Raw genomic sequence first — 13,276 nt, 5'->3', positions numbered from 1 at the left:
GGATGGGAGCCATTTCAAAGACCTCTGCTAGTCCTTTTCGCTTGGGCTTGGCACCAAGACTGTACTTGTGGCCTTAGTTGATAACCTCCATTTTAGGGATGAATAGAGGCGACTGCACTCACTGACCCTTTTCTGAAGTTGTTGATATGGGAGTTCATCAGGTGGGGCAGGTTCTACTCATTTCTGGAAGGAACAATGGCAAAAAGGTTTCTCTTCATCTTCCCAGAGCCTTCTCTGTGATATTCCACAAGGTCAACCCTGTTCTGCTCTACCTCAGTGGTACAGCACGTTTCACGTGTAAAGAGTTCTAGAATCTTCTGTCACAAAAAAATCAGGCGGCACAGAAAGGAAGTAACTTTGCCAAAGACCTTGAAGAACTGCTGCTATTTGATGTTGACCAGAGAGTACCCAATCTGTCCTCTACAAGCTTCCTTCAGGTGGTCCGTGACGTGTCTGTGGATTTGTGGTTGAAGATGGGAGACGGCACATCTATCACATCAGATTTACAGATTCATTTTTCACTGTGTTTTATTGCTTCTTTTCTTTATTTCATTTTCTTATTTTATTGCTTCTTTTATTTCTTATATTATATTACAATCTGAATTCTATGGAGGGGAATTCACTGTCTCACTAAGGCAATTGTTCCTTCAAGGCAAGCATGTGCTGATCAGGGGGGGGGGGGGTTTCTCCTCCCTCAATTCTGGCAAATGAAAGGGGCGCACAGGGGAGTAGGGAGGGGAAGCCCCATTGCACAAAGGGAAATCCTTGCAGGGGGCTTCCACTGATAAGATTCGTTAGCTGAATCCTGCCCTGTTGAATTCAAATTGCAATACAATAATATACAATATAAGAGGAAAGAAACAAGTAAAATACCATTAAAAATCACACAGCATCTAGACCAGTGCATTGCAATTGATACAACAGGCAGAAAAATCATTAAGCTGAAACCCTAAACAGTTCTTAAGGGGACCGTGGAGGAAAATGTTTGGAAACCACTATGATAGCTAGTACTGACTTAGATGGACCAATGAGCACACTCCCTCTAAGGGAGCTTCATCTGTTAGTTCAATCTGTTTATAAGGACGTTGGGTGAGATTCCCATGGAGATATGCTCCCTGCTCACTAGTATGGGGTGGACTTGGAGCAACACGCCTCTATTTCACTCAAACTAGGTTCCGTTTCTGAGTTAATCTGTTTCATAGTCATGGAGGGGACTGTGGGACATGAGCCACCTGAAGGTGAATCCTGACAAGTTGGAAATAATGATGGTTTGGCAGCACATTCTGCTCAATGAGGTTTGCAGCCTTGGGATGTTCTTGGAAGTTAAGGTCACAATGGAGGTGATATTTTTCTTTCCTACACTCCATGAAAGCGGAGGTGGCAGTCTTCTATTAATTGGTGACTAGCTGCCCATCTTTTACTTTGTTTGAAGCTAAACTACCAAAAGGAGGACCCACAACAAAACGTTGCAGTCCGAAGGCAGCACAGTACATTCCATTTTCCCTTCCACCCAGAAGCTGTCTTTAAAAAGGAAGCACATCTTGTCCTCCTGAGGACAAGGAACAAAATATGGAAAAGGAAGAAACTGAGGGAGGAGGACGACATGCTAGCACTCATTTCAAAAACCTTTACAGACAGTCACATAGAAGAGACTTATTCTCTGTTGTCCCAGTGGAAGGAATTAGATCTTAAGCTACAAAAACAAAGATTTCTTTAGGAAGAAAATACAGGCTGAACAGTCCACAGATACAAGCTGAACAGTCCACAGATGCTGAAGCTCTGGATTTTTTGCACTTCAACAGGAGATTGGACTAAACAGTCCACTAGGTTCTACTGAACTCCACTACAGGCCTACTTTGGCTCATTCCCAGACTTTGGAAAGTAGTGTAAGGGTTTGTTTGTTTGTTTTTAATGTCAGGTCCATAGTAAGTAAAATATTCTGATGCTTTAGTTATTTTCTTGAACTTTTACATATGTTGCACTGATATTTTTTTAAAGTGTACCAGTAATGGAAGTTGGGGGGGGGGCACAAGATATTCTGGTTAAATACCAAAAGTGGATTTCAAAAGATAGTATTGTTTTTGGTAGAAGGAACTCAAATTGCTAATAGGTAGGTTAAAGGTTTTCTCTAACATTCAATTACACTCAACAAGAGATAAGAATTGCATTTTAAAGATCTAGGTTAAATAAAGAAAAAAAAGGCAATATCAGTGGGCTTTTCCTTTCTGGTTGTGCGTAGAATACAGAAAAATCAAACAATGATTTTTCTGTAAACAAGGGAAGGGTTTTAAAAGTGAGTTAGATTCAGATGAAGTAGAAGCAGTCATTGTAAATGAAGGAGGAACACATTAGGCACAAGAAAAAGAGTAATTAATTATCAAAATTTGTACCCAATCTTAAGCTGCTAGATGCTAATGGATGGGAATCATTGACATTTAATTATAAGATCTCAGCTGATGCTATGGATGTAAAAGGATAAATTTTAGCAGAGTTTCTGATTTGGAGGGTGAGCACTATCCATATGGTCCGCCAAGTCAGATGTGACAGCAAACTATTGCTACTACTAAACAGGAAAATGGGACAGAAGCTGAGATAAAGATGACTAAAGAAGAGAGGAGAAGAGAGAGAAGAGAAGGTAGCGGGAAGTTCACAGCTCATTCTCTGTCCTCCAAATCATAGTTTGGATAATTGGTCTGAATTGAACCAGACTAATTATCACTATCTGGCTTCCATTCCTCAATGTCTATGGTTTTGAATTTAAGCCACGACAACAGAAACAGCTAACTATAGAGACAATAACTTCTCAATCTGATTTAAAACTAGTCAAGTCCTAGAGAAGAGGTCCCATTAGCAGACAAAATAACATATGGCGTAATTTGCTCTCTGGTTGGACTTTGTTGTCAGTAAAAAAACATCAGGAAGTAGTCTACTAGGACATTCAAAGTTCCCTCTGATACAAGTTACAGAACCATTTGCACCCAGTAAGTCACTATCCTGGAACACTAAGAACAATGAAATAATTAAACAACCCACAACTGTATCCATTTCCTTCCTATTATTTACTTCTACTTTCAGTATGAATTACATGTATACTTTTTATTGCAGAAGAATAAATACATCTTCGTTTTAACGAATGAGGGCTGCTGCCTGTTTTTTAAACAGCTGTCTTTGGGCACTGGGCATTTTAAAGAAGTATCACTGCACCTCGCTAAACATTCCTAGATGCCTTTCAGATGTAGAAACAGCTGCTTTTGCATTAGAGGTTGTGTGGGAGTGTGACATTCATGTCGACTGAGTCTTTCACACAGAATCACACTGCCAAAACTAGCCAACGCTGCACTATAGCTACATAAGTTACCTTCATGGGAAAGGAACTCTCACGTGGTTGCTACTATGCCTTAATGGCACTGTACAATAGTGCAAAAATGTTGGAACACAAGAAAATCAACACTTTGGGTTGGATCTAGGCTATATAAGTTTCACCAAACTCCCACTGAAGGCAATAGGACTCAAGTCCAGACTGACTTGTCTCATCGATTTCAGTGTGGGTCTTGATTTCAATCAACTTTTTCTGGATCCAATCTAGTATTTTCTTGCTGGCATTATCCTTGAATAATTATGTGTTGTTTACATAACACAGCTGAGAAGACAATGAGTGAAAATTCACTTACTTGATATTGTCGAGACACCCAGATTCAGGTTTCAATATGGCTGTATGATGAAACATTTTATAAAGAGCAATCCCAAGGAAGATTACATTAAGCTGAAATTAAAAATAAGAAGCAAGTTATGAGAAAAAGAAGGGGATTAACCCAAGGCTCTAGTTTTCTCTACAGCAGCAAAACTATGATTGGACTGCACTAGTTCACACAGCAAGTGGAGACTCACATTACTGTATATTCCTCCACACAAAAGTAAAAATTCTTACATATAAAGCACTAGATGTCAAAGAGAAGACTCTAGACTAGCTGCCTCTCTGACATCCTAGTTTTCTTTGTGGGATGATTTTGTTTTGTATGCAGGACTGTACCAACATGTGTGCGCCCACCTGCAAGCTGAAATGGTACAGCCCAGACACTGATTTATGACATTACTGAGAGCTGGGCCTTAGTCTTTTATTTGCATTCTTCATAGCAGAAGAAGCGGATTAAGAAATTAGTTTGTAGGGTCAGCCCAAGTAGACAGTTTTCAAAGGTGACTTGGAGAAAAGGGGCACCGGAAGCCCGCAGGGCAACACAAAGACACGACATTAGACAGACTGATCTTAACAAGTTCTTTTACAGGGAAAAAAGCAGATGCTTAAAATCTGACAAGTTGCTTTTCTGGATCTCTATAGCGTGTTATTCAATCCTTGCTCTTCAGTCACAGTGGTGACACTGCTGTGCAGGACTTTTGAAAATGTGCAAACACAAAGGCAGAACAGAATAATAGGATGCACAGGAAGGGAAGCAATTGCTAAAAATCCATGCTGCGATGACTAGACAAAGCAAATCCTGTTATACTCTGTAAAGATACAAAAATCCTCAACCAATGTACCCATAGGAATCTTTCTTGAAGGTGCAGGATCAAGGAACCACACAACCAAGATAACAACCAGAAGACAACAGTTAAACACTGTTTCTGTATATGTCTCTAAGACCCAAGCAAAAAAACAACACATCTTGGCTCTGTTGAACCTTTAGCAGATTAAAGAACAGATGTGGGTTCAGTCTCTCATGTATGCCCTTTTATTTGCACAGGTTCACAAGAAGGGCAAATATTAGGGCTGGACCACTTTGGTTTGGCCCACCTGGGGGCAATCCAGGGATGTTGAAGGGCAAGTAGGAGATGGGGGGCGGGGGAAGGAGCAGGTAGCAAAGAGCACTGCAGGACTGATTGAAAAAGGACTTCGAAACAGCCCCACACTGCACTTTGGTTGCACAAGCTTTTCCCCAATGTGCACAGCCTCACAGACCAGAATTCAACTACCAGGCAACACCAGGCACTGTCTGCTAAGTATGCGATAAAAACATGCACTGAAAGTCATGCTAATCAGGAATTCTTACCATAATTATCAAGGTTGCAGGTCCTATAAAGCTCCAGATGAAATACGTGTCAAGTCGAAGCCAACATCTGTAATGGAAATGCAGGGAAATATGGCATGTAAGAGGGCATCTAAGAAGCATATATCAAGTGTGAGTAAGTGACAGAGAGGAATGGGAGCAGTGTAACGTTCCACTAGGAGGCAGGAAATATCACATTGCTTGTTCATTTAAAACCTGAATTATATGCCTGGTTTCTGACAGTGCTATTGATGGAGTAAGATAATTACCTCTGGAGGAAGCAGGAGAAAATAGCACAGATTCTACTTGCTAAGACCTTCCGTTTCTGTCATAGAAAATCTTTATAAAAGCCCTAAAACAGCCATTAAATCTAGCTGCAAGCTATTCACTGCTGCTCAGCCAGACTGTCAGCTCCCATAGTAGGTGAAGATCTGAACGATTTAGTGAAAAGGGAAATAAATTTAGGATTAGAAGGTCGGAAGCTTAATTAGATTCAGGAGTTTTCTGTTTTCATGAATATTTCTAGAAATGCAACTGACCTTTAGAATCAAGCTAGGTGATTCATGACCTAACCTAAATTATTAATAGCTTCATTTTATCTGATTTAATATCCCCTAATGGTTAATGATTTGGGGAAATTACATTTCCATTCTGAGTTTTCCCAATGACAAAATGGGCATAAGGTAACAAGACAGTTGAACATAAATCTACCCTTATGATCTTCTGTTTTTGGTAGTTTAATGTATCAAGAGCTGCACGCTCACAAGAGATTGAATACCTTCTATGCAAAGAAATATGAGAATCCAGTCATTTTCAAATATGCAGATTTTCTTTGAAATAAAATTCTAGATGGAGGCAGAGGACCTTCTGAACTGACGACTGAGATCAGTGATGTGGGTAAACAATCTAAAGTTGAATCCAGACAAGGAAGAAGTACTGTTGCTCAGAGACTCAACTGACCAAGAGACACTGTTCAGTCTCTTTTGGATCGGGTTGCATTCCCCCTTAAGTACCGGGTACACAGTTGGAGAGCGTTTCTGGATTCAGCGCTGATCCAGAAAGCTTAGATAGTGGTGATGACCAAAAGAAGCCAGAACAGGTTCCCAAAATGGCACACCCTGAGTCAACGCTTTTAGATAAGATCAGATAAAGTTTATTCTTTTTCATACCTCATGAAAAAAATATAGTCTCCAATTCTCTCTCTCTCTCTCTCTCTCTCTCTCTCTCTCTCATTTCTGGGGTTGCCATTACTTTAAACAGAGGCTTTCTACCCTTAACATCATTATGATGGGATATATTAAAGTGGTGAAATTTGATATGAGTTTTTCTTGGGAGTGAAGCTCCAGTGCTTCTGCTACATTTCAGAAATGGTGGGTTGATAATAAAAATCTCCCCAGCTGATAATGCTTTGATGTATTGCAAGATGACTTTCCTTTCCCAATTTGTTCTTTCTGTGCTCAGAATGCAAAATGAAACTATCATGAGTTTATATTCTGAGTTTTGCACTGGTGTGGTCTGCATGCATCGGGCGAAGAGAAGCTCAAAACTGGCAAAACTGGTGTTGGGAGTCACTTGCTTTAACCCCTTCATACTTTAAACCTTGCAGACTACTGCAACTGACTTATAAAACATGAAACATAATTTACCAAAGAGTATCTTGCCCAACGAGCAATCAATCTGACTTTTCAAAAAGTCGGGAATGCCGTAAGGGCATACAGCATGTAAATGTGACCTTTGAAGCAACTCAGGAAACTGATCATTGAGGGTAATAATTCATACTGTTGTTTTTTTAAAAAGGCATCTATGGCTCTGGCTCACTTGGAGCTGGGGAGGACTTGGGCAAAATTGAAAGAGAGCCATGCCATAATAAGAGGTTCTCCTCTTGGGTGGCAGCTGTCACTCATCTGCCAGACAAACCCACCAAACAAGAGCTGTCTTTTCTGGTCCCCGCACTACAGCTTCCATGAGACTTTGCAAGGATGGACATGTAGGAAACCTCTGTCACAGGTTTGCATATTGTAATGTTACCATGCAAGCAGAACTATGGCAGCTGCAAACATTGGCCTATTCTTCCTGGGCATTCATACATTGCTGTTTTAGCTACTGATGCAGCTGTTTCAGCATCCTGTTCTATGGTTATTTTTGTTTGTGGAAGAGTAGGAAGCTTAGCATTTTCAATTAACACAACAGTCTGCCAAACACAAAGCTTGCATTAATGTGGTGTCGTATGTATATTTCATGCGCAAGCCATTTTGCGATTAGGCCCCTGTTTAAATGAATAGCGAAGATTCTTGCATTATTTCCATTCTCTCCTTAGAATTAGTTAGCATTCTTTGCTGCCTGACAGAGTTTCCATGTAACTTGGAAACCTGTATATATTCTCCCTTCCAATAAAAGGTATCAACTTACCTATTCTGTATTTCACGCCGAAGATTATACTTCATTATTAAACTTGCATTAGAGATTTGCATAGCAAAACATCAGTCCTTTTATTAAGGGTCAAACTAGACAATATGTGGGAGATGTGTGAACAGTGTCCAAATGGATTCACTCATTTATTACTGAAATGCAGCAAACTGTATCAGAGGCTGCAGTTGGGAATGAAGGAGATTTCCCCATTCCTTCCTGCTCAAAATTGCCTCTCCAGCCATCAGAGGAAAAAATATCAGAACCCTAACTATGTCTCCCCCTGCTAGGGGCAATTTCATCAGGGTGATTTTGAGCAGAAAACGGGCAGCAGCTCCTTCCGCCTGCCTTTCCTTCATTAAAACTAGCAGCCTCCAATGGCTGATTTTTCCACTTTGAAAAAGTTGGCAGACCATGCATGAACAAGTATCACCCATGTTGTCAGCTTTGCCCTTGAGGTGTTCAGTGTAATTTTTAACTCCCATGGACAGAAAATTAAGAAAAGCACAATTAAAAAGAGGTGGATGTTGGAGGAACCAGACACAGAGGAAGGGGTAATTTATTTCATGGGCACAAATCATCCTATGGATGGGAGAAACACAACAGGTGTCAGGTCAGCCAAGTCAACTCCTATGGTGAGGGTCCATTGCTGACTATACAAGAGATTAAGTTATGTCAGCTCAAAGTTAATGAAATACTTTCTATCTGCAATGTCAACATGCTGTATGTATATACCAAGCCTGGAACTGTTCTACTAAAGCCTTATCTTCTGCACCAGTAAACTATTTGGATCTTAAACTGCCTCTGTGTGGTGACTAGAACTGGGGACATTGTCTGCTACCTGAGTATCTCACCCCAGATTTTCAACAGGTTATGGGCCCAGCTCCCCAGCTATCAGATGTAAGAAGGCAGAGGACAGTAAACCTGGATGGACACCAATCAGGCTGGAGTTGAAGCAGTAAATCAGAGGCAGATTTAGGGGAGTGTGACTGGTTTGGATGCACTGGGCACAGAGCCTTGGGGATGGCGTTGAATTTTGGCATTGCACAGGGCGCTGCTGAAATCTGAGACCCAGGTCAGCCACTGAGTAAATTTTTATTGACAGATTCCAGGGAAGCAGACAGTGGTGAGTGCATGTGAAGTGTCTGCAGACCTCACGGGACCATTTTCTCCTAGTCTGGGTGGAGCTAAGTACTGTCTTGTAATAGTTGATGGCTCTCTGACATTTAGAAGACATCTGAAGGCAGCCCTGTATCAGGAAATTTTTAATGTCTGATATTTTACATTTTTTTATGTATGCTGTAAGCCGTCCAGAGTGGCTGGCAAAACCCAGCCAGACGGGTGAAGGATAAATAACAAAATTATTATTATTATCATTACTGATTCTTATTCATATTTCTGCTTTAACACAAAGGTGAAACATTTGAAAAGTTCAAAAAATGAGTTACTTTGGCAAATATGAAATTTGACAAGCCAGTTATGGCACTCAAAAGTAACAGAGGTGTGGAATTCCATTCTTCAGATTTTAAAGCATTCTTGGAAGAGAAAGAAGAAGAAGAGTTTGGATTTGATATCCCACTTTATCACTACCCTAAGGAGTCTCAAAGCGGCTAACAATCTCCTTTCCCTTCCTCCCCCACAACAAACACGCTGCGAGGTGAGTGGGGCTGAGAGACTTCAGAGAAGTGTGACTGGCCCAAGGTCACCCAGCAGCTGCAGGTGGAGGAGCGGGGAATCGGACCCGGTTCACCAGATTACGAGTCAACCGCTCTGAACCACTACACCATACTGGCTCTCAAAGGTTGACTAATCCGTACTCTCCAGAAGAAAATGGGGTGGCAGAAAGAAAATACAGGATTTTTCAGGAGATGCTGCAAACCATGCTAACAGATGCAGTCTATCTGCAACTTTCTGGCAACTGCTCATTATGTGCAAAACTGCTTGTACACATCTGACACCCTGGAAACTTCCTTTGAGTTATTTCATGAAACCAAACCTAATGCAAAGCATCTCAGAACGATTGGAAGTGCAGCCTTGGTAAACATACCAAAGGCAACACATTCAAAAAATGGCCCCAGAGCTAAAAAAAGGGATTTGACGTTATGTGGGTTCAGGGGTCAGACTATATAACTTTGAAGTTCCTTTGTGATTCTAGAAACCATATGTGTGTGTGCGCGCGCGTGTGTGCACAGCTCTTCAGATATGCTAAATCTGGAATATTAATTAATTTTCAGGACATTCATTTCCCCCTCAACATCTAAACAATTTGAGGAAGTATATTCTATTCAGCTGTTACGTCTTAACATATTTACAAATATCTCCATAAACATTTCTAAACAAATTTTAGAATTGGTTTGAATACTACATTTAAAGCACATTAACTTAATTAAATTGGTTTTCCCCCTTATCAAATATTTCACTTCAACTACTTTTGGCAATTAGAGCTATTTATAAGGCAGATAAATTAAGATGCCTTGCTTTACACTTTTGTTTATTAGGTATGTCATGTAATTGTTCAGTATCAAAAGATATAGCAATTCTTGCTACAGTGGAATTGCTGGGCTTACAGAGAAATCCAAACACACAGTTTTTTATTTGGGTGGAGTTGTCTTTCCACCAGCTCCCCAGCCATCCAGTTGTCTACTGCCTTCTGTGGAATGATACCAACATTAGGCAGATGTGGAGCTCCTTCTTCCCGGCATCTAGTGTGTGTCCAGGATTCCCACTTGTAGCAGCCACAAAAAGCGCCCAAATTTCAGTGAGTAAAAACCAGGACACTCCAAAAACACGATTTTTCAATTGACTTGCTTAAGACCCAGGACAAAGCTCCATCTTTCAAAAATTCCCCCTGGAAGTCAACTCTGCCTTTGAAATCCCGGTAATGTCTGCACTTTCTAGGGAGTGGGAAGAGGACGGGGTGAACTAGCCTGTGATCCAGTGGATCCTGATGCCATCACATGACGGCTCTGGGCCTGGTCACTGGACCATCTTGAGGCACAGAGATCTCCCTGACATCCCTTTCCTTATCACTCATCCGTTGAAGTTCTTGTTTTGTAAATAACAAAAGCAGTTAAATTTGTTGCAAATCTCCACCTTTCCTGCCGCAGCTTCCACAATCTTCTTCCCCCCGCCCCAAGCATATGCTAATCATCTTCCATGGGACCATGCGCTCTGCTTTTTATTTTTGTCACAACCACAATGACAACTGGGGATCCATTCAATCATGCCTGCTCTTTCCAAGTAATAACAGCTATAACAATTTGCTCTATTTCCTGCCTGAAAAGAAATCAAACCTTAAGGTATCCCTGGTGTGTATTAAATGCATCCAATAAACAATCATTAGATGCCACTGGACCATAAAATTTGAAGAGCTCCGACTTATCGCGCTGTTTGTGAATGTGCAATAGGCTGCTTAAAATGGCTGTACGGCTTCCCACTTGCTAAGTGGTAAATCTGACTATATATGGAAGTTTAATGTGTGTGTTCAAAATGGAGCGTGTACTCTCTTTTATTAGATTCCAGTAACCATGTTGCTCATACGCGACTTTCTCCGCCACCAAAAATAAACAGTATATCTGGTCCTTATTTCAGAAGACTTGAGATAAAAGAATGAAAGAGGCTGTTTTAAAGACTACACAAAAACCAGGAAATTGAGCGGCATCAGAGAACTCATTTGAGGAAAACAAACATATCATTATTGGCCTGGTTACCTGCTATACGCAAACGTGTGAAAAACTTATCCCTTGTTCTTCCTAGAGAGATGCAGCTTTGAGAGGGGGAGTGGTTAAGTGATGGTGGAAAGGTATTCAACCTTTCCCTTGCTTCCAGCTTTTCTAGATTACCGTATTTTTTGCTCTATAAGACTCACTTTTCCCCTCCTATAAAGTAAGGGGAAATGTGTGTGCATCTTATGGAGCGAATGCAGGCTGCGCAGCTATCCCAGAAGCCAGAACAGCAAGAGGGATTGCTGCTTTCACTGCGCAGCGATCCCTCTTGCTGTTCTGGCTTCTGGGATTCAGAATATTTTTTTCTTGTTTTCCTCCTCCAAAAACTAGGTGCGTCTTATAGAGCGAAAAATACGGTAACCCCCTAGTTTCTCCCTTCTGCCACAGGGTTATTTTATATTTTCATATCCTTACATTTAAATCTCACCTCTCTTCCATTATGGAAACCCCAGACCAGATCCAGACTTTCTTTATTTCAGCAAGAGTTCTGACCAAACTCTGCAGTCCCATTTCTCTTTTAATTGGCTTTAAATATCGTGGATAATTTAATGGCCATTTTGAAACAATCTTATTTCAGAGGTAGACTTAATAAAAGTGCAGTTGTTGATTGGGCATCTTCCCTATAGGAAGTGCTTCTGTTGTTGGAAATGCTAGCTCCAGAATGAAGTTTTTTTTCTGGTGTGTGCTTGAGAGCCACAACACCCTCAGGTGTCCACCTAACACTGGTTGAAACAGGATGTGCAAATTAAGAATTTCTTTTACAGTGTATATGACTTTCTTATGTGCCCCGTGAAAAGTGAGAATGGCAGCACAACACAGATTAGAACCCTGCGAAATTAAAATGCCACCATTAAAAAAACCCCAAAACAATAATGCACATTTATTTTCCTAAAACGTGCTCAGCACAAAAGTCCGTAGTTTGGCAGGCTCTCTCCACTCTGGAGGGGATAGTATGCCTGCAAATTTTATCTATTTCTGTCAAAAGGAAAAAAATACATAGAATTTTTTTCAATTTCCCAAGGGTGAATTCTGTGTGCGGGGGGCAGCAGGGAATGAATTAGATCTAGATGTACCCCAAGCTGAATTGGGGAGCCTATAAAGAACCTTGGAATGAGGAAGACTATTTTTCAAACCCCCAGATCAGGGTCCAGACCAAATATTCTGGCCAGTGCACACACCTACTGTGAACAGGCTTTCTATTGCCTATTTATTTCTAGAACTCTGACAAATCCATGCTCACTAGTATTGGTTTTTCAGACTCCCCCAAACCACGAAATGAAACTCACACTTTTCCTGTGCCGTAACTTCTGTAGTCTACGGCCGCCGAAACAGCCACAATTAGAGCGGGCATGCCATAGCCAACCAAGTAGAAGTATTTTCTTCGTGAATGTTCACTCTCGAAGACCTCCACCAACATGATGTAGAGCTGCACTCCCTCCAGAAACATCCACGTGAAAGCAGAAAGGAAGAAGAAGTGCAAGAGGGCAGCAAACACCGCACAGGCTATCTGGGAGAGTAAAAAGACAAAGCAAAAAAATAATTACTTGTAATCTGAATCTGACATTGATCCTGCGTGGAATGGCAAAAAAGGCAAATTCTACGCTGCTGGTCAATGCTCAAACCCAAAGAAGGGGGCAGAGGGGCCCTAACATTTTGTGATTGCCCCGATATCTGCTGTTTTTAGAAGTCTACAGGGAAAGGCATGATATGATGGGACTAACCCTAATTACTAGTTACTAGCTTGACTTTACACTTGGTTCAAACAGTACTGAATTAAAATGTTCTCCAAGTAAGCCTTAACAGCTAACATACCACTACCCTTGGATTATGATTCTCAAATGCTTAAAATGGTATATATATGCTTATCCATTCTTGGATCACTATACATTTTTGCATAGTTGATTATATAGCAGTGTTGGTTCATTAGCAAAACCAACAAACCACAGTTAATAGTATTATTTGGACCAACTAAAATGTCACAAAGTTCTAAACAAGCTTCAAGTTCTTCAGAACTCTTCTTCGGACTAGATGTAAAACAACAGGGGTTTGTGGGATGGAGGAGAGAAAAAGCTGAGCTTGATAGATTGGTGCTCAAATGTCTGT

At 40.9% G+C, this 13,276-nt stretch overlaps 1 protein-coding gene across 11 annotated transcripts in view; it reads right to left on the bottom strand.

The window, feature by feature from the left end:
- Positions 1 to 13,276, bottom strand: part of ADGRL3 (adhesion G protein-coupled receptor L3) — a 534,652-nt gene that overhangs the window by 104,942 nt on the left and 416,434 nt on the right. For all 11 annotated transcript variants that reach the window (XM_080987086.1, XM_080987079.1, XM_080987081.1 and 8 more), the window contains 3 exons: positions 12,460 to 12,680; positions 5,046 to 5,112; positions 3,672 to 3,763 (listed from right to left, as the gene is read on the bottom strand). In XM_080987086.1, the coding sequence (XP_080843212.1) occupies positions 3,672 to 3,763; positions 5,046 to 5,112; positions 12,460 to 12,680 (380 nt within the window). The remainder of the gene's footprint in view (positions 1 to 3,671; positions 3,764 to 5,045; positions 5,113 to 12,459; positions 12,681 to 13,276) is intronic.

The sequence above is a fragment of the Podarcis pityusensis genome (genome assembly GCF_964106645.2).
Source record: "Podarcis pityusensis genome assembly, chromosome: 17".
Lineage (NCBI taxonomy): Eukaryota > Metazoa > Chordata > Lepidosauria > Squamata > Lacertidae > Podarcis > Podarcis pityusensis.
The sequence above is the reverse complement of the archived record's forward strand: the minus strand, read 5'-3'. Positions and strand labels throughout refer to the sequence as shown.